Source organism: Urtica dioica, chromosome 10 (assembly GCF_054948205.1).
Source record: "Urtica dioica subsp. dioica isolate 48M chromosome 10, U.dioica_male_clone48M_v1_H2, whole genome shotgun sequence".
Lineage (NCBI taxonomy): Eukaryota > Viridiplantae > Streptophyta > Magnoliopsida > Rosales > Urticaceae > Urtica > Urtica dioica.
In genome coordinates, this window is record NC_142765.1 from 24,424,960 (window position 1) to 24,449,737 (window position 24,778).

The 24,778-nt window shown below is 41.9% G+C and overlaps 3 protein-coding genes across 3 annotated transcripts; 2 read left to right on the forward strand and 1 right to left on the reverse strand.

The window, feature by feature from the left end:
* Positions 1–14,079: 14,079 nt before the first annotated feature.
* Positions 14,080–15,285, reverse strand: LOC149384335 (HNH endonuclease domain-containing protein). The gene is made up of 3 exons (XM_089629210.1): positions 14,990–15,285; positions 14,791–14,913; positions 14,080–14,695 (listed from the first exon to the last, which is right to left on the reverse strand). The coding sequence occupies exons 1-3, from the start codon at positions 15,228–15,230 to the stop codon at positions 14,556–14,558; spliced, it is 504 nt and encodes a 167-aa protein (XP_089485336.1). The 5' UTR covers positions 15,231–15,285; the 3' UTR covers positions 14,080–14,555.
* A 262-nt stretch (positions 15,286–15,547) lies between these two features.
* LOC149384336 (PPR superfamily protein) lies at positions 15,548–18,589 on the forward strand. Its single transcript, XM_089629144.1, has 5 exons — positions 15,548–16,308; positions 16,404–17,562; positions 17,716–17,779; positions 18,129–18,433; positions 18,511–18,589. Exons 1-2 carry the CDS (start codon positions 15,675–15,677, stop codon positions 17,486–17,488), a joined length of 1,719 nt encoding a protein of 572 aa, XP_089485270.1. The 5' UTR covers positions 15,548–15,674; the 3' UTR covers positions 17,489–17,562; positions 17,716–17,779; positions 18,129–18,433; positions 18,511–18,589.
* Positions 18,590–20,294: 1,705 nt separating this feature from the next.
* LOC149384337 (glycine--tRNA ligase, mitochondrial 1-like) lies at positions 20,295–24,561 on the forward strand. The gene is made up of 8 exons (XM_089628411.1): positions 20,295–20,605; positions 21,753–22,135; positions 22,458–22,770; positions 22,872–23,096; positions 23,210–23,269; positions 23,372–23,452; positions 23,589–23,994; positions 24,097–24,561. Exons 1-8 carry the CDS (start codon positions 20,348–20,350, stop codon positions 24,330–24,332), a joined length of 1,962 nt encoding a protein of 653 aa, XP_089484537.1. The 5' UTR covers positions 20,295–20,347; the 3' UTR covers positions 24,333–24,561.
* Positions 24,562–24,778: the final 217 nt, after the last annotated feature.

A 24,778-nucleotide genomic window follows, 5' to 3' on the forward strand; every position in this document is an offset into this window, starting at 1 on the left:
CACCCCGCCGGAGGTCCTCACCTCGCCGGAGAAGAATGATTCGGAGGTTGAGAGGCCTGCAGAAACTCGAACGCCACACCCAACGGCTCCTGACAAAGAGACAGTCCGACGCCCTGCAAGAAAGTCGAAAAGCCGGAGTCAGGGGACTCGACGCGACAGAGCTGCGACCCAAGCTAGTTCCGGCTCTCCTCCAACCTACCTTTCTTCTGATCCAGGAATTGCTGCTTCTTTTTCGGGAAAGCAGGTCCTTTTGTCCTCAGCCGATACCCCTGATAAGGGATTGAGGGATTCTCATGAGTTTAACCCTAGAGCCGGCCCAGTTACCCCAAGCCCATTACCTACTATCCTGAACCTAAGTGAGCTGGGCCAAGTCAACCAAATGGGCTCTTTACCTCAATCCCTTTCGGCTGGGCCTCTCAAATGCCAGGATGGTGGACCTGGATGGGAGAACAGCTTGGTGGGCCTGGATTCTGCGGGCCAGGGACTCTGCACTCAGCTCTTCTCAGCTGGGCTCCACAAAAGCCAGGATGACCTCCCCTCTTTTGGGCCGGATTGGCTATTGGGCAAGAGAAAGCTTCATTCTCTGGATAAAGGGACAGAAATGAGCTTGACTTTAGTCGGTCCGGATAGAGATGATCTCTTGGAGCTTTTAGAGAGCGGTCGGGGCAGAACGGGAAACCTGAAGAAAATGGCGCGCCTCTCTGGGAGTCTCCCCCCTAAGACTTCGAGCCTCACCCTCCACGCCTCGACGGACCCTCAGGTAAGTCCACCTTTCACCTCTCATACTCTTTCACAGTCTGTTCTAGGACATAGAGACTTATTTTCAGCTACACTAGCCCTAGGGGTTAGAGACTCCTTTTCGGACACCCATGATCTAGGGGATAGAGATTTACTTTCTGCCACACATGACCTAGGTAGGAGAGATTTTACTCGTTCTTTGGAAGTTTCTAGTTCACTAGATTCGACCTTAGCAGTTACTGATGAGAGAGCGGCGCCCCTCGAGAGCGAGGGCCGCCGAACGCGATGATAGGCGTTATTTGGAACGTCCAGGGGTTGGGTAATCCCGGGACGAGGTCAGCCCTCCTGGCTCATGTTCGTGATCATAGTCCCGATTTTATTTTTCTTTCGGAGACTAGACTACAGCGAGAGGGGGCTGAAAGAGTGAGAGTGTTGTTGGGTTTCGATGGTTGTATGACGGTGGACTGTCTTGGTAGGAGTGGAGGCTTAATGTTACTGTGGAAAGAGCCTGTGAGATTCCTTCTCGGGACGTTTTCGAGATATCACATTGAGGGAGATCTGGTTAGCGAGCTAGGCGAGAGATGGAGATTTGTGGGGATCTACGGCGATCCCGTGAGCACCCAAAAGAGGCATACCTGAGAGCTTCTTCGACGCCTCCGGAGCTCTTCCACGGGTCCTTGGTTAGTTGGAGGCGACATGAACGAAGTTGCCTCTAACTCAGAGATTAGAGGAGGTAGCGACAGAGGCCCCGGCCAGCTCTTAGCTTTCAGGGACATGATTTTAGATTGCGACATCCATGACTTAGGTTTTGAGGGTGACCCTTTCACTTGGCGCAGATGAGGTATTGAGGAGCGTCTGGACAGATGCCTTGCGAGTCACGAGTGGTGCGATCTCTTCCCTTCGGCTAAAGTTCGACACTTGAGGTTCTGGAGTTCGGATCATATGCCTCTTCTTCTGCTTACAGCTGGTTTCAGAGACCGCCGGCGGAACAGGAGGCCAATGAGATTCTTTTTTTAGGAATCTTGGATAGGCGAGCCAGAGTGTGACGAGCGGATCCGTAGAGCGTGGGGGATGGGTCAGAGTGGTGATCAGAGCCAGAGTTCGAGCTTAGCTAATACGATTAGTCAGTGCAGATAGAGCCTCTCCCGCTGGGGCGGGGAGAAAAACAGAGAGATCAGAGATATGATCGAGAAGCAGAAGAAGATCGTAGAGCTTGCGGGACGATCGGGCCCGGATTTCTGTATGGAGACCTTCAGACGGGAGGAGAGACAGCTTGACGCCTTAGTAGAGAGGGAGGAGCGGTACTGGAGACAGCGGAGCAGAGTGTCCTGGATGCGGTGCGGGGATAAAAATACGAAGCTTTTTCACCGCAAGGCTTCTGCTAGGAGGAAGAAGAACGCCATCAGAGGTTTGGAGGACGAGCTCGGGGAGTGGCACAGTGGAGACTCTGAGATTGAGAGGATCGTCTCTGGTTACTTTGGTGACATTTTCTCTTCAGCGAGGCCTTCTTCGCATTGCATTGAGCTTGTTTCTGCGGGTGTTCAGCCTAGGATCTCGGAGGCGATGAACGCCGTGTTGGAGCGTCCTTTTGAGCCAGGGGAGGTAAGAAATGCGCTTTTCTCGATGGATGCGATCAAGGCCCCGGGAAGTGACGGCTTTCCCGCGATTTTCTACCAACGTTATTGGGACATAGTTGGCGAGTCGGTCTTGAAGACCTGCCTTGGGATTCTTAACGATGGGGATGAGGTGGCCACCATTAATGATACTGTGGTCACCCTCATCCCCAAAGTGGAGGACCCGAGACGAGTTAGCGACTTCAGACCGATTAGCCTATGCAATGTGATCTATAAGATAGTGGCCAAGTGCTTGGTCAACCGTCTTAAGATCACTATGCACGCTGCTATTTCTGAGTCCCAAAACGCTTTTGTAGGAGGTAGACTGATCTTCGATAATGTCATGGTTGGATTCGAGGCTCTCCATACGATGAAGCGGAAACGCTTCGGAAATGGAAAATGTGCGTCTCTCAAGCTAGACATGGCTAAGGCTTTCGACAGGGTCGAGTGAGTCTACCTGGAGACGATGATGTTGAGACTGGGATACAGCACGCCGTGGGTGCACCTCATCATGAGATGCGTTACCTCAGCCAGATTTGCCTTCAACATCAACGGCTCCACCCGAGGCAGTGTGACTCCCTTCAGAGGTCTCCGACAGGGAGACCCTCTCTCTCCCTTTTTATTCCTCTTCTGTTCTGAGGGTCTCTCGAGCCTCTTCCGAGCAAGCGAGGATGCTGGAGCGCTTTCAGGAGTCCGTTTCCGGGACCTCCATGTGTCTCACCTTCTTTTCGCGGATGATAGCCTGGTTTTCTGTCGAGCGATACCCGACGAATGTGAGAGGGTTACAGACATCTTACGGACTTATTCTGAGGCCTCGGGCCAGATGGTGAACTTTCAAAAGTCCGATGTTTGTTTCGGTACGGAGGTTAGTGATGAGGAGGGTGAGGTTCTGGCCCAGATTCTAGGTGTCAGGAAGACGGACTGCCATAAGCGATACCTGGGTCTTCCCGCGTTCACTGGTCGGAGGAAGGCGGAGCTTTTTGGATTCGTGAGGGACCGCGTTTGGGCTAAGATTAAGAGTTGGAATGGCATCTCCCTCTCGCAGGCTGGCAGAGAGGTCCTCATTAAATCCGTCCTTCAGTCGATCCCCAGTTACGTGACCTCGTGTGTCACGACCCGCAAGACACCCGTCGTCCTCGGAACGCGACCTTTCCCATAACATTATCATAAAACATTTTCAAACGTCATTTACAAAACGTTTATTAAACAAACAGCGGAAATAAAATTAATTTACATATACGGAATAACAAGGGTTCCTAGAGCTAGTCCGCTAAAAACTGGTAAAATTTTTCGCTTTTAGAAGAGTTACAAAAATGCGGACTACCCTAGCTTGCTATCCATAAGCACATGCCCATAATCGTGCTAACCGAGTTTCAAAACGTAAAAAGAGGTTCGGGCCGATTATCTAAACGTTATGATATAATAAAAGTTCTTCCAAAGCTATATAAAACTTTCACGAGCATATAAGCTCGGTTTTCAAAAACCTGATACCCATTTCCCAAAAAGACATGTCATATGCCACAGGTCGTCATGAGATCTACCTTGACTAGCACTCCTGCTTCGCCTGAGCTTTTTCTTTATCTACAAGGAGAGGGATTTAAGGGGTGAGTCACACCGACTCAGTAAGCGGGATATCTAACCTAGCACTACATGAGATGCATGGTTGCAGATGATAAAATGCAGATAACAGCAGGTGATAGATTCAGAAGAATAAAGAAGTTCAATCATACAATCAGGATAACAAAAATCTCATTCAATCAACAGAGACATATTCAGTTTTAGAACCCCGTTCTAAAACAATCAAACACATAATCATATAGGAATCCGACTAACAACCGTCTTCCTAGAAACTCATCCATCTCGCTCATACCGGCGCCTTACATCAGTGGACTGGCCAATCAACACTTCAGTCCGCAGCCGTTCATGAGAGATGAGTAAACCATTCTGAGAACTTGAGCCTAGCCCTCAGAAGGCCGAAGTTTTAACGTCTGGGATCCACTAGCACATGTAGGAGGGCCTTAGCGCGCGTTTGGTAGAAGGAATCAAACCCTCACCAATCCCTGATCGATCCAGGGTTCATATTTCCTTCAGGACAGGTAAGCCACCCATCGACTTACCTGAAGCCACCCATCGACTTTCCATTAAAGGGCCTTCAGGAATGCCACTCGCTACATTGCCGACAAGAGTTCGTTATGTTTTACAGGAGCTGTCTACAGCCTACCTGTCTATCTTATTATAGGAGGAGATCTTATCGGGATAAAGCCCGTCATTAACATTACTAATTTCACTGTATGGCTCTTTAAGTATTTTAGAAGGAGTTGTCAACAGCTGTGAGGCTGGACCTTCTCCTAGAACAGTTCCTCTCGGGATTGAATCCGAAGGACACCGTCTTTCCTCCTCCTGTTGTCCTCTCATCAGGACGAAGGGGTAAAACCTATAACAGAAGCTTAACATAGTTTTAAAGGCTTCAAGGTTCTTAACCCGCTAACCGTTTAACCCTATCATTTTATTATCTTATTAGTTAGTGGCTGAAGCCTTATTCGGTCATCTTGTCTAACTGAGGGTTTCTCTTTGTTTTAGGATTAAACGAAAAAACATAAACAATTATTCTACTAGGCACCATTCCCCGTTGGCGCCTCAAACTTAAATCCCACTTACCCGGAATAGTTCGTCAGAGAACTCGATGAATTCCGGAGGACACTTTGCTTTACACGCTTCCCGAGACCTTTAGCACGTCCTGGAGCGTCGAGAGAACTAGAATCCGAAGTTGAAACTTCGTTAGTTAGCGAACTACTTGAAAAGATAATGGTCGTTGTCGGGATTAAATTCGAGTCGGTTCGGAATTCGAGAATTTAATTCATTATTCTCCGGTTTTTCGGAAGTCAAACTTATTCAAGACTCGCGTATTTTCGTATCGAGAATAATACGAAATAAAATCCAATAACATGCTTATGAGTCTCAAATAAATTGATCCGAATAAAAAGTAACCGAGAATTCCAAAGCGAATCAAATCAAATTCTTAAACGTTGTTAAATAAATAATCATAAATTATTTATTTAAATACAGGAAATACATCACATAATCAAATCCAAGAGTATTTAAACGCACTAAGCGATTTAAAAAACTCACGAGTTTATCGAGCTTTAACTACGATAACTCTTTTCTTGAAAATTCCAAATTCCGGCTTCGTTGCCTTCGACTCTGTCGGTTCCCGCTCGTCCGTCTGAATCTGTAATCAAGTCATCGAACCCGATAACGAGTCAATTTCAAACTCATAATCAATCCTGAAATCCAAATCCCGACATCTCGACCCAAAACCCGAACTAAACCAAACAAACACTTAACCAGTCTCGGCTGAACACACAGAATCAAAACCAAGCCCACAGCCACAACAAACACACAACCAAAACAAGCACTTGGACAAGAAAATACTTTCGGCCAAAAACAATTCCCCACGGCTATGTTCACATAATCACCAAAATTTCGTCCAAAAATTATTTCAATTCCAACAGCGATTCTCAAACAATTCCTGGACACCAAACTGGCTAAAAAACGTCTTAGAATCATTAAATAATACACAGGAACGAGAAGCCCAAAAAAAAAAAGATCTTCAAACCCTCGTTCATCAAGATTTTCGGCCAAATGAATCCAAAACAAGAAATTCGAAATCAATCCTCAATCTCAAGCTATAATCATCAATAACCGAGCTCAATAAACACACAAAACCAACCAATTTCTCACAACCAACTCGAATCAAGCAAAAGCCCCAAAAATCCCATGAAACCCTAATCTTGGATTTCAATCTGGGTGAAAGAAATTCACATTGCTTTTGGAGGAATCGAACTCTCCGAGGTTCAATCTTCTCTTCACCGGTGTCTCCTCGCCGGCGGCGCTCTCGGCGGCTCGCGGCGGTCGCGCGCTCGGTCTTGGCTGAATGGCGCGCGCGAAGCTTGGGCTCGGGATAGCTGGACGAGCGCAAGCGAGGAAGGAGAAGGACTGAAGAGAGAGAGAGAGAGGTGACGGTGGTTGTGGTGACCGAGCGGTGAGGGATGGTGGTGAGCAGTGGCGGTTTGAATTTTTTTTCTTTGCCTGGTTCTTTCGGCCGAGTGACGCAAAGAAGAAGAGGGAAAAGGAGAGAGAGATCGAAAATGAGAGTGAGAGAGAAGGAAATGAAATCCACGTGGCAAGTCCATCTTGAGCCACATATAGACATGTGGCCCACGTCCTGATGGCCACGTATCTCTCCAGACAACCCCTCAACAAGATTTTTTTTCAGTTTCGTCCCTCAAAACGTTGCACATAAGTCCTTTCAAAATAAAACTTCACAACTTCGTCATTGATTAATTGAAAATAATCTCGAAAAATAACCGAGAAAATTCTCATTAATTCTCTTTCCTTATATTCGGATTATCAAAACTCACCATTTCCTTATTGTGGATTCTTATAATTCATTCAACATGGAGAGAGAAGAAAATTTCCTTTATTTATTGATAAGAGGAAATTTTTACAGAAGCTGACGTGTACAAAAGTCGGGTCTCACATCGTGCCACAAGATCCCGCTTCGTTTGATTAGAGACATTCACTCGGCGATCGCCAGATTCTGGTGGGGGGGGTGGAACGGAGACGAAGAAGATCCACTGGTGCAAGTGGGAGGTCCTCACGCGACACAAGTCAGAGGGCGGGATGGGCTTCAGAGATCTGGAGAAGTCCAACCAGGCCATTTTGGCTAAGAGCGTCTGGAGGCTTCTCAGGAGACCGGATAGTCTGGTTGGACGTGTCTTTAGCCAGAGCTACTTCCCCGACGGTGATATTATGACGGCTCTTCCTGGCTCGTGTAGCTCCTCCATTTGGCGCAGTCTTCTTTGGGGACGTGAGATCATTCAGTCCGGTACGAGATGGAGGATCGGGGACGGGGAGTCTGTGTTGGTCATGGGCGACAGTTGGGTTCCGAGGGACAGACCGGCTACCTGGATTGACCCCCCCTGGATTCCCCCCGATATGCGGGTAGCAGAGCTTATGAGACCTGACGGTAGCTGGGACGTTGATCTTAATACTGCCATGTTCGGTGAGGAGGACGCTGCGGCGATCCTGAGCATTCCTTGTGGGGGTGAGGGCACTCCTGACGTGAGACGCTGGCATTTCACTGAGAACGGGGAGTACTCCGTCAAGAGTGGCTTCCGTGTCGCGATGGAGAAAGCCCGTACTCCGGTCGCCAGCTCGTCAGACCCTACGGTGATGGAAAAGTGGTGGACGAAGTTCTGGCAGCTGAGAGTTCCTCCTAAGGTGAAACTCTTCTGTTGGCGAGTCTGTTTAGGCCAGATCCCGGCCAGAGCAGTCTTAGCCAAGAAGAGGATCACCTCTGATGACAGCTGCCCTGTCTGTCAGGAGGCGAGAGAGACTGTTTTCCACGCGTTTTGGGGTTGCAGGTGGAGCAGGAGAGTCTGGAAAGAGGTGGGCCTCGGCCACATTCTTCCACCTTTCAGAGACGGCGATGTTTTCGACGCTATCCTCAGAGCGACGGAGACCCTCGAGGTTCGTTTCCATGAGCTTTTCATTACCATTATTTGGGAACTTTGGAACCACAGGAACAATGTCTTAGCCGGGAGATCAGCTTGGAGCCAGCCACAGCTTGTCCAGTGGACGGTGAGCTTCCTCGAGGAGTACAGAGTGGCTACGGTTGGGGAGACTCCGACGAGCACGAGGGTGACTACGACCCCCAGATGGACCCCCTAGGGACGGGACCCTCTCGATTAACGTCGACGCGGCACTCGCTCGCGACCGTGGAGGCTTCGGTGTCGGTTGTATAGTTCGAGACCACACCGGAGAGGTGATCGCCTCGCAGACACTTTTCCTGGCTAGGGGTTTCTCCCCCCAGCTTGCGGAAGCGTATGCTGTCCTCCAGGGCATAGAGCTAGTTCGCAGCGTCGGTGGCAGGAGAGCGGAGATCCAGTCGGACTGTTTGGGGGTGGTGAGGATGATCGATGAGGGTGTGACGCCTGTGACTGAGCTTGGGACGATCCTGCACCGCATCTCTAGAGAGGTGAGGGAGCTCGAGGTTTTTCGCATTATGCATATTTCTCGTCTTTGTAATGATGCAGCGCATAATCTAGCGCGCTATGCGGTTAACCATCACTCGTCCTCGACCTGGATGAGTTTAGTCCCGCCTTGTTCGGAAGAGGCCATCAGGGCCGATGATCGCGAGTTGAGGTCCCGCACGACCTCTTAGGGCCCTGTTTGTTTGAGTTTTTCTGTTTTTACCGTTGGTTTCTGTTTCATTCTTATCTTTGTAACCACGGTTTTCCTCCGCCATACGTGAGAGCATTTATGATATTTCGTGGCACCGACCACGTTTCCTCAAAAAAAAAAAAAAAAAAAATAAACATGAGGCAAAACCAAAAGTTCATCTAAAGGTAAGGGAGGAAATTATACAAATGTTTCTAGAGAGTTCATAAAAGTCTTCCATTAAACAAGTAATATTTTTTTAATCATTTTAATAGTATGACTAGAGTGGCCTCAAGGCCCTCAACATAGATTCATACAGATAAAGTTGTTCGCTCTTTGAAGAAATGCTCACTATCGATGTCTAAATTAAAGGGTCCATTAAAAAAATAGTTAATTTAAACGTTTGATATTATTAAATAGCAAACGTTTGATTAAAAATGGTTCATAAAGCAAGAACGAACCTTACCGAGCAGAACTTCGAAGAGATGAAAAAATGATAGGTCAGAGACTAATCTAACAAATAAAATACGTATAAATAAATAAAATACTCAAGAAAACGCACACCTCGACGGCTATTCCGAGCACACGAGAGAATAATCACCCACTACTTATGAAATGGAGCGGTTTCTTGAAAAACTGCCGAACGTGTGCCTGATGTCCCCACAATGGAAAGGACGACATAAGCAGAGATATTCATAATTTCACATCCAGAACTCGACCAGAAAGCTTCATATATCGTTCAACACCTTCATTTACTTTTTCTCTTTTACTAAATTCATCTGTACTTAGAGATAATTTTGCCTTGAAACTTAGAGTTCTCGAGACTGCGAGCTCGGAATCAAGTGCTTTACATGAGACAACAGTTATAAGATTTTTGTCTGTCAACAATATAAATTGTTTAGTTAAATTCCCATTGTATATAACATATGATGGTATAGTAATACTAGATGGATTATTTGACATCAATAGAATGGTAAGTAATCAGCAACTACTTAACAACAATGGAGGTAAACATCCACGAATAAATATAGGTATAATGAGGAATTAATGAGCATGGAAGTTCATTTTTGTTCAAGTTTTTGGCAGCCCATGTCATGGTAGACTTTTTTTGGTTGATGATACTCATGTATGTCAATTGTACCAAATTCAAATGCCAAAATGAATGCAAAGAAAATAAATAATTGCTGCAAAGAAAAGAGAAATGGCAAAGGTATTCTAAGGGTTAGGTTTTATGTTGTCCCCATCAAATCATTGCCCAACAACTTCACTCATGTCGTTTAGAATGAGATTAACAAGTAAATGGAAATGGGTGGATGTCTACTAGTATCATTTTATTTTTATGAAGTCATTTAGGAGGGACATTATGGGAACTTTACCCTTGGATCATTTAACTCTAATTTTTCACTATATTATATTAGGTGCTGTTTTTCTTTAGAAAGCGTGTGAGAGCTATTGTACACAAATTCAATTCCCATGTTTGTTTATAGTGAAATTTGCATGAACAAAGTGGTTATGATATTACATTGAAAGAACCATTATAAACTGGCGTGTAGTTTATTCTTTGCAGAGTTAATAATTATTGGTTAGTTGTGAGAGAGAGAGAGAGAGAGAGAGAGAGAGAGAGAGAGAGAGAGAGAGACGCAAATTAATTCTTTCAAAGTATCTTATGATTTTTTTTCACGTTAGATCATAAACTTAACATTAACATTATGATAAGCAAACACAAATTCTTTTTAATTTTCAGTCACCAACAATATAAATAAGGAATATGATAAACTTTTATTGCGATATACATTTCACAAGCTTTAAAATATAAATGATTTAGTTTGATTTTTTGTTATAAATGACCCCTAAACTTAAAATGTTGCGCAACCTTGTGTAGAAACGAAACAAGTTCTTGAAGGAGATGACTCAGTAGAATGAAGCACTAATAATCTTTGTTGGATATGTGCGACTAGAGAACTTTAAAGTGCAAGAGTGTGACAAAATAACTAGAAGAAAAAATAGATATTTATTTGTGAGACGGCGCTCTAGTATATGATTTCGTCGTTAGAATCGTATTTTAAGATATAGATAGTAGTTTTTTTTTTTTTTTTAAAAAAATCATGAAAAAGAATGTTGGGAAATTTTATTCTAATTTGAAAACTTGACTAAATCTAAAAATATTCACCCTAAATCTCGAGCTACGAAAAAAGCAAATGATTCACCTTTACTAATAAAGTGATGAAAAATAAAATTGCAACCAAGTGTTTTTCACCTTGCAGCTAAAATTGTTATCCTATTGGGTTTGTTTGGTTGTTTTGCTTTTTTTAATAGAAGTGATTGTTTGTTTGGTAGTAAATGACGATGACATAGCTCATTTAAATAGTAATACATCTCGAGGATTTTTGATATTTTATTTTATGCATTGTGGTAGAGTTCTACGGAATCCACTAGATTATGTTTACAATTGTACAGTTTTAAATTAGTGTTTACAGAGAAGTACTATTGAAAAGAAGTTGATACTTAAAATTTGTCACATTGTATTTCAATGGTTTGGTCAACGCTTGGATGAAATAAGTAAATCATATTTCTAGTACCACACATATATAATGTTTTCTAGCTTGGATTATATTACTATTAGCAGAATTATCTTATTGACAATATGCGTGAGCGTCTGTGCTTATATATATAAAAAAGAGAAATTGACGTATTTACTACATTTAATAACACTTTTCTCATAAATAATATAATTATAAGAGTCAGGCACACCAATTCATATTAAAAACAACTTTCTAATCTATAGCGTAATATATTTGTGTTTGATATATTTTACGTATTAAAAAAACTAATTCGAACGAGTTGAGAATCAAATAATGAGAATGCTTTATAAGAAGAATCAAATTTCGAATTTGAGAAAGGAAAACGAGATATAATGTAAATTATTTAGAGACAACATTAAGTTGGGTTAGTATGAAAAAGACTACTAATAGGTAATAACAAAATACTTCCGTCTTGTTGCTCATTTGGTGACTAGTTTAAATTTATGCTAAAAATGCGAAACTAGTAAAGTAAAGTAGCCGATATTAAAAAAATGGTACTGATTATCATCGGCATCAAAATAACCAATATTTAAAAAAAAAAGAATTCTGATGATTATCATCAACACATTGATGATACTAACAGAGATGGGTCCCATCATGTCAGTTGAGTCTCACCTCTATGACAGTATCATCAGCGTATCATCGCGACGATGATAGTCATTTTTCGTACAAAAAAATTAACCGCGAAAATTCTACCCACGGGGAGAGTTATCCCAAACTATCGAGCCACGAAAACAAATCCTCTCTTTTTTGCATTTTTTTCTACCAAAAAAAGAAAAAGAAAAATAAAAGAAAAAGAAGATGTATAAGGCTATCCAAATAATCTGACGTCGAGCTTTTACGCAGTGTGGTCGGCTCAGTTTTTGTAGTTAGCATTTATTCATTACCAACCTAGGCATCGGTACGGAAGTAAACGGAATGAAGTGTGTTGTTTGTCTTGCTGTGGCTGACGGAAGTGCTGAATTCCGTGAGACTCGAAAATTGCAAAAACTCTTTCGCCAGGTGTCAAAAGTGGCAAGCTTGTTTGGTGGTGTTAGAGACACTTTTGGCAACATTTAATCTCTGCCATCAATTAATTGTACCATTGCTCATCAAATGGTGAAAAAAACTAGCCGTTTATTAGTGTTTGAGCTCGAATTGCAACAAATTTTGACACTTAATTCATCCCCTCTACAATCTCACACTATAAATACATAGCATTTGTATTCAATCTTCACAACAAACCAAAACAAACATTCTCTCTACTTTCTACAAATATTCTCAACATTATTTATTTTCTTTTATATAGTTTAATTCATAAAACTATATATTATAGTTTTAATTATAATTTGTAGTATATACTTCAATTAATATTACAAAACATATTTTAATAATATAATATAAAATATATTATATAGCTGTATAGTTATTATCTATACAATATATGTCATAATGTTGAATAGCTTCTTGGCCGATAGATATGTCAAGGTTGTTACTGAATATGTGAACAGACAGGGAGGTCATGATATAACCGACACAGACATCGCAGTTGCTAAGTATTTTACTCATTTTTTTTTTATGATGAAACATGTGCATTGTCCTTCGTTTACACACTCACATCTTATTCGGTACTACATAGTGTTACAAAAATTGTTGGACATCTTTACGATTGCAACCACTTTGAAATATTTCGAACATGTATAGAGTCTATGCGAATAAATATTTTTAAATATTAGGGAACTTCAAAGATTCATTACTTATATTTTTAAATATTTAAAACGTCATACTGGACTAGATTATGTGACACACGACAATACCGGGGTCATGAAAGAGTTTCACTCATTTTTTCAGGTATTATCAACGACAAATTTCAACTCCTCCCGAGCCGAGTCCACCCCGAAATGCTTCAAGTAGAGGGATGTTTCGAGATATAGCTTGTTTTGCCCGAGGCAAAACTTCATCTCCAAGATCATCATCACATCCTGCAGCCGCTGAAGAGACGTCTGAACACGACAAGATCATGTTATACAACTCTCAACAATTCGCCTCCATGAAGCAAGACGACCTCAACTTGCTGGCATGGTGGAGGTACCACGAGAACATGTTTCCAATATTGTCCAAGATGGCCTGAGATGTACATTCGATTCCGGTTTTAACGATTTCGTCCGAATCCACATTTAGTAGTTCGGGTCGCATCATCGACGATTGAAGTTAGAGTTTGAAACCTGACGCGATCGAGGCACACACCATTTTACAAAGATTGATGTCAACACGAAAAAAAATTTCAAGAAATATTTGTGAACATTGATCTTTCACATAATTTTGATGAAAGCTTTCAAAACATGAGAATTTATAAGTGTACTTTATATATAATATTTTATTCATAATTTTGTAATTTTGTTGTAATATTTTTTTTAAAATTATTAATAAATATGTAATTCAGTTTATATATTAATATCTTCTTTTAAAATTTTACCTAACAGCAAATGTAACTTCCAGTTGATCAATAGAAGACACAGACTTAGCAATGGACAAACTCTGTTTCTTTGACTTTGTGGGTTTAGTATGCCACAACTGTCCATCCTAGATTCTCTGCTCGGATTTCAGTGCCTCGTGTCACATCATGATTCGTTAAGAAGAATAGCAACTTTTCCACGCCATGCCAAGGCTTGTATTTATGACTATCAACTCAAAGAAGAAACCCAATCGCAAGTTTGTGGATGGGTAAAAGTGCCAACAACGAACCACTAGATTCTTATTAGTCCAATTCCAACAATTCCTTCTCACTTTCTTAGGTCAAATTGTCTATTATATGTTGATAAATAAGAATTCCTTTCAAACCTGCCTACCATATTCGTTCAGTTCCGAGAAGCTCATGCAAAAAGTGGAAGCGAACCAGAGAAACCAATATGGTTTTGCAAATTGCAAATGCCTTGCTATCCATGTCACAGTTAATAATAAGCAAGAATCATATGATACGCTTTTCATATCAAGTACAAACCAAATCAATAAATGTTCTTAGAGCTAACCGACCGTGGAAATAAATTCAATACATATTCATGGTTTTAAACTGAATCTTCCTCTGTTTGTTTTTTATTGAAAGAAAAAATATGAATAAGAGAAGCATCTGTGAGTTCTTCTCTTCTTGTTGTCCCTTAAAATCATAGCGAGTACTGACTTTACAAGTACAGATGGAATTAGAATGAAAATGAAAAATGAGAATTTGAAGAAAAATGTTGGAGAGAGACACACGTACGTATGACTTTTTATGATTTAAAAAATCTCTACTCGCTTGCTTGTCCTAGAAATATGAAATTTTAAAATATTTCTTGATCCAAACACACAAGAAAGATAAAATCGAGTCTCATTTTGTTTCCGCCAGATATTCATCGAAAAAATGATGTTGGAAATACAGTTTGTTTTAGGGCAATTCGCAGGCGGGTTTTTTGTGTTTGGATTTGAATTGGCCGAGCATTTCAGCGACGGTTCTGCATCGGCAATCCTTCCCCGGCCGGACCACGTCTCCGTACACCGCCATTTCTATTACGTCAAGCTCCTTCTCTGCAACCTCACCAAACTCATTCACAATTCGTTCATCCACAAAACACACAAATCCGAACATAAGGAATCGGAAAAATATCTCAGGATTGGATTACCAGTGAACTGAATCTCGCAGGAGTAGGACCTGAGCTGATCGGCGTCGACGCCGTCTTTGTCGGACTTGTATCTGTTCACTCTCGTCTGCAAAATCTGACAGTTCTCCGCCGTGGATTCACCACCTAGAGATAGAGAGAGAGAGAGAGGAATACAATAAATTGCTTGCTGCGATATACGAATAGATGAATTGTTGAGTACCTTTGGAGAAAGGAACGATGTGATCGTACTCGAAGCAGAGGCAGCCATGGCAGTTGCAGAAGCGCTTGCAGACCACGTTCCCCGCCGCGTCCTTCCGCCACCGCTCTGGATGCCTTCCCGGCACTATCTCCGCGTTCTTCCAACATATGCTCTTCGCTTTCTGATCGAAGAATCTCGGCCGAGACGACGATGAAGACGAAGAAGAACTCGAATCCGAAGGCGAAGAAGACGAAGAGCTCATCTTGCTCTCCCTCTCTTCGTCTCTCTACAAACTTCTTTTCTGTAGCTGTTTTGGTTTTCCAAAGGCCATTATTATTCCCGGGCCAGCCCGAACGGCTCGGCCCAAACGGTAAACGAAGACATTTTATTATTAATTTATCATTTCTTGAACTAGAAAAGGAAACGTTGATTTCTTTCTGCTTCATATCGCGTTCGAAGCTGTTACGATTTAGATGATCAAGTGATTCTCTGTTGACTAATATAGTAAGATATACTGTATGAGTTCCACAGTCCAAATTTCTAGTTAATTTTTTCAAGTGTATATATGGATTTGGCTCTCGTTAGATTGGGTTGAGTCTTTAACACCTCTCTATTCGCTTCTCGCATGGCGTTGGTTTATTATTTCTATGGTCTCTTCTTCTAATCTACTTTCAAGATTGGTAAAGGTTCGATTGTGGAATTTACCATGCAAATAATACCACTGCAATGCAACACTCCTTCGTACTGCTATTCTCTGTTCATGAACATCTTGCAAAACTGCATCGATTCAAGAGCTGCGACACTGGGTCGTCTCGTTCATACCCACCTCGTGACAACTGGGTTTGGTTCCAATGTTCATTTGGACACGAAGCTACTGATATTTTACTCCAAGCTTGGCCGAACGATCGATGCTCGCAACGTGTTCGACAGAATGCCCGAGAGAACTGTGGTGTCTTGGACCGCAATGGTTTCTGGTTACACTCAGAATGGGTGTTACGGGAAGGCTTTGAATGTGTTTGTGGAAATGCACAGAGCGGGTTTTAGGGCTAACCAGTTTGGTTATGGAAGCGCTTTGAGAGCTTGTACCGCTTTGAGCTGTTTTAAAAGTGGTGTTCAGATTCAAGGGTGTGTTCAGAAGAGGCGGTTCATCGAGAATTTGCACGTGCAAAGTGCGTTGATTGATTTCCATTCGAAATGCGGAAGCATGAGAGAGGCTTGTCGCGTGTTCGACGAAATGTCAGATAGAGACTTGGTTTCTTGGAACGCGATTATTAATGGTTTCGCTGTGCAGGGCTATTCTGACGATTCGTTCAAAGTCTTTTGTTCGATGAAGAGGGAAGGTGAAACCACATATTCAAAATTTACATACACGATGTCTTCGTTATTTAGATTGCTTGGTTTCTAAGAAAACTCTTTATGTTTCGATTCTCAACAGGGAAAACTCCCGATCGTTTCACCTATGGAAGTCTTTTGAGAGGTATGGCTGAAGGGAATCATCATCATCATCTTCCAAAGCTCAGCCAAGTGCACGGACTCATCGTCCAACTCGGCTTCGAATCATACAGTGATTTAGGCGGGTGTCTAATTAACGCTTACGCAAAATGTGGAAGCTTAGGAAGCTCTCATCGTATATACGAGAGTATGTCCGTGAAGGACATCGTATCTTTCACGGCTCTGATCGTAGGTCACGCACAAAGCAACGACCGCCTCAGAGGAAAAGACGTGTTGGGTCTCTTCAGAGAAATGACTCGCACGAACACAGTCGTCGATAGATTCGCCTTATGTGCCATGCTTAATATATGCGCCAAGATACCATCTTTGAGCTTCGGGATGCAAATCCACGCACTCGTTATCAAGCACCGACTCCGTGCTGACGTGGCGATGGGTAACGCGCTCGTCAGCATGTACGCGAAAACCGGAGAAATCGGAGAAGCCAGTCGCGCCTTTGACGAGATGGAAGAGAGAAACGCGGTCTCGTGGACTTCGTTGATCGACGGGTATGGAAAACACGGGCTCGGACACGAGGCCGTCGAGTTGTATAAGAAAATGGAACGCGAAGGCGTAGAGCCGAACGACGTCACGTTCTTGTCCCTTCTCTGCGCTTGCAGTCACGCCGGGTTGACCGACGAGGGACGGGAATGCTTCGACGCCATGGTCGGGAAATACGACATCTCGCCCCGGGACGAACACGTATCGTGTCTCGTGGACATTTTCGCTCGCCGAGGCCACTTAGAAGAAGCGTACGAGCTGCTTCGAAAGACCAATGTCACGCCCGATGCTTCGCTCTGGGGCTCGGTCCTCTCGGCTTGTAGTGTTTATGGAAACACGGCTCTCGGAGAGGTCGTTGCGAAGCATCTGTTTCGTTTGGATCCGGAGAATCCGGTGAACTACGTGGTTCTCGCAGGTTTATATTCTTCGGCCGGCGCATGGGACAAAGCTGGGAAGGTTATGGATTCGATACGGAATAAGAGCTTACACAAGGAACCGGGACACAGCCTTTTACAATCTTCACTGAACTAAAACATAATGGTTCTATTCAAAACAAAACCAGGAGTTGCGGTTTTGTGACTCTTTGCCTTCTGCGATTCTTCTTGGTAATCTTACTTATCCTCGAGAATTTTCATTAGTCAGATTTTAAGAAGAAGCTGATGTGAGTACTAATTGGTTTAGAGCTGTGTGCAAAGATATTGATATAGCGATTAAAGTACTGAACTCAAAATATAACCTTTTTTTTGTTTGATTCTCAGGTTTTGTGATACGAAAAAGTGAGAGCACAAAAACGGGATTAACCACAACAAGATACGGTATACGGTATTTTCTTCAGTTTTATTCAGCGTCAAACACAGAAACTCTCTTTGGATTTATAGAGCTGATTGAAACACAATCAGTTCATAGGAATTCACAGTGCATACCTAAAATCTAGGGCGTAGACATTGTCACAAACCATATATGGAACAACCAGAGACTTTGTCACAAACTAGTCAGAGACAAAATGTAACACACCATTAGCGCAATGATATTGATTTAGTAATTATTATTTATTATTAACATCTTCCGGGTTAAGCTTTCGCACATCAAACTCCACAGTTATTCACACACACAAGTTGATAATCTAATATCAAAATGCACCACGGCTTAGATTATTTATTTATGTTTTCAGATTTGTGGATCGCCTCGGTTGGCCATGGCTTTATTAGTGCCAGGTCATGAGGAGGAAGAACTCAAGCGTGTGGCCAGCTACGTTGAAGTACGTTACCGAAAGCACGACCAAGTAAACCAAACCGGTCCAAAATGTCTGTGCTGTGTTTTTCAGGCCTAGACTACCCGTGTGCCTAGGCCGTGACAAGAATGGACACTTTTTCCCGAGTAGAAGCTACCACACTTGTTTGTGCTGTGTTTTTCAGGCCTGCCTCGTTGTGATGTCCCTTTTCATGAAGACGTGTTTTCTGGCTGAGAACAATTGAGGTTAGAGGCTGAGGAATGTATGGTTTTTTTTTTGGCCATGATGATAGCTTTATTTTTCTCTTCTTTTTATATTGTAGTTTTGTTTGTATACCATTTTGAATGGAGAGAGAGGAGCTGAGAGCAATGTATTTGGGGTGCTGATAAGGCATGATGATGGTAATCACAAGCCATTCAATTACATGCACTTTCTCTTCATTTTAATGTCTAATGGGCTCTTTGTCTGTTTGCAGTATTGCCCGAGGTTTAAAATTACCCCCCGGTCACGATTTCAAGGCTCTCGGTAAGACAAAGCGTATAAGCCGCATCGTTTTATGAGATACATCGGAAATATTCTCGTTTTTTATTTTTCACGATACTGAGTACAAACTCACCCAAACGTCGACCATCACTAACGGATTACCGACTACCTATTTTTATCGTCAAATACCAAAGACTTACCACATGAAACTCGGATCTCACCTTCAAACCGAGCTCGTGTGGGCGATTCTTGAAGAATCTCGGTGTTCTTTTGTTGGTAAACCAGCAGTAAGTTGGTTGCAATATCGTCTTTGTTGCTTTTGCAAATCAAGGAGGAAATGAAGAAGAAGAAGAAGAAGAAGAAGAAGAAGAAGAAGAAGAGAAAACAAAGTACATAGTCATTGCAATAAAGTCTCTAAGTCGTAAGATAAGCATACTACTATTCTCGTACTACTACTTCCAGTACACTGTACACCACTGTAACCATTTTTGAATAAGTGAAGTAGTTAATAGCTAATTTAAAGTCATGAATTTGTAAAATAATTAAGATTTATCTTAGTTTAGTGAAATAATTAAAATATGCAGTAATTTGATTTCAAAATTCTTTTTGGTCTCAGTGTAATTTTTTTGAAAGTAATAAATTGCTTATAATAATCGTAAATTTTTTTAATCTTGACAATAATGATTATTTTGCTGAAAAGTCGAAACTTTGATTATTTTGTTAATCAAATAAGTTTCAAATGATTACTTTTTACCATTATTATTATTTTTTTTTAATTATTATTAGAAAAAAATGTATTTTATTATGTAATTTGAATGATGTCAGAGACTAAACGGATTTCTTTTTTTGTCACGATGTTGTTAAAGGGCATAGATTCATAGACAAGAGTGAATATACGAACTAATTATTTTTTGAATGATCAGACTAAATGGATTTTTTTTTTTTTTTTTTTTTTGTTACGAATGTTGTTAAAGAGCAGCATAGACAAGAGTGAATATACCAACCAAGAACGAGAGTTTTCCTTTCTTCACTATCACGTTCCTTGTTTTTGGGTTTTCTTGAGTGCTCTTGGTCTCTTGCTCTCTGTGGTGAAGTTAGACGAGTTGGGAAGGAGATTGGGATCGATTACTGGTTCTTTCTCTCTACGTTGTGAAGTTAGAAGAGTTATATATTGGAATCGATTACTAGTTCTTTCTCTCTATGAGGAAGAGGTTGAGGATTTAGTTGATCATCAAAACCTTCTCGTGGCTAAACAGTAGGCCATATAAAGTAAAAGGATACCAATAGTGGTTGAATCGGTGAAGATGGCCAAGGAATTAGCTCTATATACGAAGAACTCAAGAAAGCCTCAGATGGAAAAATAGACACTAGTAGTAATTTCAAAAGCACTCAGATATATGCAATTTCTACTTATATGAGTGGAAAAATTACAAAAACAAGTCTTTTTAAAATATAACATTTAAAAAATAGCGTTTATTTTAAATTCAGTAAAAAAAAAAATTAAGTAAAGCCCAAAAAAAACTACATAAAGTAAAAATTTATATCTAGTGTGGCGTGTGGTTAAAAATTTATTATCACTTATCTATATATATTTTTTTATTTTTATTATTTTTGATTAAAACTAAAAGTGTTTGCCCAAAATCCCTAGCTTTCGAAGACCATATTTGTGTTAGTGCATGCGTTGGTTCCGCCTCTTCTCAGCGATGGCTTCTTCCGACTCTGTCCAAAGCGCTTCGAAGGCCATGGCAGCTCTCAAGATCGGCAAGTCCGCCGTCGACGCCCGAGACGCCTTCCGGAGCTCCGTCGCCAACACTCTCGAGCGCCGCCTCTTTTACATCCCTTCCTTCAAGATCTACCGCGGCGTCGCCGGCCTCTACGACTACGGCCCTCCCGGCTGCGCCGTCAAGTCCAACGTCCTCTCCTTCTGGCGTCAGGTACTCTCTCTCTATCTCTCTTCATTTCTCCGTTCTGCGCCGTTTCTGTGACTGGATTTTGTGTGGTTACGATAATGTGTAGCATTTCGTTCTATTGTTGCTAATGGAAACTTGATGCAGAAAGTTATGTATGTATTCATTGACTCGGTGAATTAGAAAATGTTTTCGAAACTGATTCCTTATCAATTAGAAGATGTTTTTATTTTAAGTTGTCGACTCTCAGTGGTTGTTGTGTGATTACGATAATGTGTAGCATTTCGTTCTATTATGGATGATTGAAACTTGCTGAAGAAAGTTATGTATAAATTTATAGACTCAGTAAATTACAAGATGTTTTTAAAACTGATTCCTTATCAATTGGAAGTTTTTTTTTTATTTTTTATTTTTATTTTTTAGAAGTTGTGCACTCTCAGTGATTGTTGTGTGATTACGATAGTGTGTAGCATTTTTATTATGGCTAATTGAAGCTTGCTGAAGAAAGTTATGCATATGTTTATTGACTCGGTACATTAGAAGATGTTTTTTTTAAACTGATTCCTTATCAATTAGATTATGTTTTTTTTTTACGACAACGCGTAGCATTTCGTTCTGTTATGGATAATTGAAGCTTGCTGAAGAAAATTATGTATATATTTATTGGCTCTGGTAAATTACAAGATGTTTTTGAACCTGATTCCTTGTCAATTAGAAGACGATGTTTTTTTTTTTTTTTTTTTTTTTTTTTAAAGTTTGTGTACTCTCAGTGATTGTTGTGTGATTACGATAATGTGTAGCATTTCGTTCTATTATGGCTAATTTGAACTTGATGAAGAAAATTGTGTATATATTTATTGACTTGGGTAAATTACAAGATGTTTTTGAAACTGATTCCTTATCAATTAGAAGACGATGTTTTTTTTATTCCAAAGTTTGTGCGCTCTCGATGATTTTTGTGTGATTACGACAATGTGTAGCATTTTGTTCTATTATGGCTTAATTGAAACTTGCTGAAGAAAGTTGTGTTATGTATGTATTTATTTACTCGGTAAAGTACGAGATGTTTTTGAAACTCATTCCTTATCAATTAGATTATGTTTTTTTATTTTATTTTTATTTTCTGAAGTTTGTGCACTCTCGGTGATTGTTTTGTGATTACGACAATGTGTAGCATTTCGTTCTGGAGGAGAACATGCTTGAAGTGGACTGCCCGTGCGTGACTCCCGAGGTGGTTCTGAGGGCTTCGGGCCATGTTGAGAAGTTCACGGACTTGATGGTGAAAGACGAGGTGACCGGGACCTGCTACAGGGCCGATCACCTCCTCAAGGACTATTGCAACGACAAGCTTCAGAAAGACGCCTCTCTCTCCTCCGACAAAGCCGCCGAGCTCACCTGCGTCCTCGCACTTCTCGACGACTTCTCTGCCGAAGAGCTCGGCGCCAAAATCAAGGAGTACGCTATCACCGCCCCCGACACAAACAACCCTCTCTCCGATCCCTACCCTTTCAACCTCATGTTTCAGACCTCCATCGGCCCCTCCGGCTTGACCCCCGGGTAAGGAAATTAAACAGGTTTTTATATTTTGGTCCATTAGGTATATAACCATATTTACAGATTCACATTGGTATATAGCCAACGTTTCGTAAATCTTAGGTAAATAGCCACGTCCATGTATTTACACGTGTAAATTGACTTAAATACCCCACAATTTTATTTCAATGTAAGGGCAAACTAGGAATGTCACATCATGTTTGTGGCTATTTACCTAAGATTTACAAAACGTTGGTTATATAGCAATCCCAAACGTTTTAGTTGGCTAGTTACTTAATTTTTTATTTTTTATTTTTGATGCGTAATTGTTGTTCTTGCAATGTAGGTTCATGAGACCCGAGACTGCGCAGGGGATATTCGTGAATTTCAAGGACCTCTACTACTACAATGGAAGCAAGCTTCCGTTCGCCGCTGCCCAGATCGGGCAGGCGTTCAGGAACGAGATCTCTCCGCGGCAGGGACTTCTTAGGGTCCGCGAGTTCACTCTCGCCGAGATCGAGCACTTTGTTGACCCGGAGAACAAGACTCATCCCAAATTCTCCGAGGTCGCGGATCTGGAGTTTCTGATGTTCCCGAGGGACTTGCAGGTGTCTGGCCAGTCCGCGAAGAAGATCCGTCTTGGCGAAGCGGTCGCGGCGGTAAAGATTATGACTTTCTTATTTGTTTATTGTTGTTGTTTTCTTATCTTTCGTTATTTTATGGCATTGATGAGATAGTTTCGTTTGGATGCGGTGAATAGGGTACGGTCAACAACGAAACTCTTGGCTTCTTCATCGGGAGGGTGTATCTGTTCTTGACGCGGCTCGGTATCGACGAGACCCGTCTCAGGTTCCGTCAGCACCTTGGAAATGAAATGGCTCACTACGCGGCTGACTGTTGGGATGCCGAGATCGAGTGTTCGTATGGATGGATCGAGTGTGTTGGTATTGCGGATAGATCAGCCTATGATTTGCGTGCTCATTCGGTAAGTTTATTGCTGCCATTTGTTTCGGTAGTCCGAGAGGTGGCTCCGTGTTACTGTATTGTATTTCTAGCATCGGTGATATTTCTGATGCTGTGATTTCTTGCTCTTGACAGGAAAAAAGTGGCATTGCGCTCCTTGCTGCAGAGAAGTATTCAGAACCCAAGGAAGTTGAGGTAAAACTATTTGTATTCATGTGGTTGATAAAGTCTTAATCTCAATTATAGCAATCTGCTGGTCTGGGTCATCTTTATTTGACTGTTGATGCTTGATTTCAGAAACTAGTTATAACTCCGGTGAAGAAAGAGTTGGGCCTTGCGTTCAAGGGTGATCAAAAGAAGGTTACCGAGTCATTGGAGGTGAGTAGTTATTGAGGGCATTTCTTCGCCTTTTTGGCTTTCTTATCTTCATGTGGTTTACAATGATCTGGAATTTACAAACTGTTTGATATCATTGAGTCACGCTTGTATTGTTATATGTGGCCTTGTTTTTCAGGCAATGAAAGAAGAGGAAGCCCTGGAGATGAAAGCCAATTTGGAGATCAAAGGAGAGGTGGAGTTTTATGTGTGCAGTCTCGGGAAAAACGTTTGCATAAAGAAAAACATGGTGGCGATCTCGAAGCAGAAGAAGAAAGAGCACCAGAGAGTGTTCACACCTTCGGTGATCGAGCCGTCGTTCGGGATCGGGCGGATCATATATTGCCTGTACGAGCACTCGTACTACGTCAGACCCAGCAAAGGCGGGGACGAGCAGATGAACGTGTTCCGGTTCCCACCGCTGGTCGCGCCCATCAAGTGCACCGTTTTCCCTCTCGTCCAGAACGAGAAGTACGAGAAGGTCGCCAAAGAGATTTCCAAGTCCTTGACCGCGGCTGGAATCTCGCACAAGATCGACATCACGGGTTCGAAAATTAAAAAAAAAAAAAGAAAAAAAAGACCCGCTTCTCGATTTCTACGAGTGTATGACTTGACTAACTAACATGCTTGTTCGTTTTATGTCTCAGGGACATCGATCGGGAAGAGATATGCACGTACGGACGAGCTCGGCGTGCCGTTTGCGATCACGGTTGACTCGGTGGACGCTGTGACAATCAGGGAGAGGGACAGCAAGGACCAAATACGAGTCAACGTCGGAGAAGCCGCGGGCGTCGTAAAGGACGTGACCGACGGTCTCACCACTTGGGCTCAGGTCTGGTCTACTTTTCCGCACCATTCATCTGCCTCTGCCGATGAAGAGTGATTGATTGATTGATTGACATTGGTCGAAGTTGATCGTTATAATCTTGATTTAAAAAAGAAACAGTAAAATAGAAAGCTACTGCTGGTTTTATCATCCATACATGAGCAGAGTTTATAATCTTGATACCGTTTGTTTTAAGTTATATGGTGAGCATGAGATACATTACCCTAGTATTGCTCTCTTTAACCATTTTCATTTAGTTCCGTTGCCTTTGTTTCTTGTTTACTTATTTTTTTTTTCTTCTTCTTATTCCTGTTGCCCTTGAATTCAGTTTTGAATCTGATCAGTCATTTGACAAGTCATACTTACCACGGATTACAAGCTCTAAACAAAAATGATCGGGGATTGCAAATGTGTTGTATGTACCATTCTCCGAACAGAGGAACATGATTTAATTTTTATTTTATTTTATTTGGAGGATATGGGTTCCGTTGATGTATAAAACT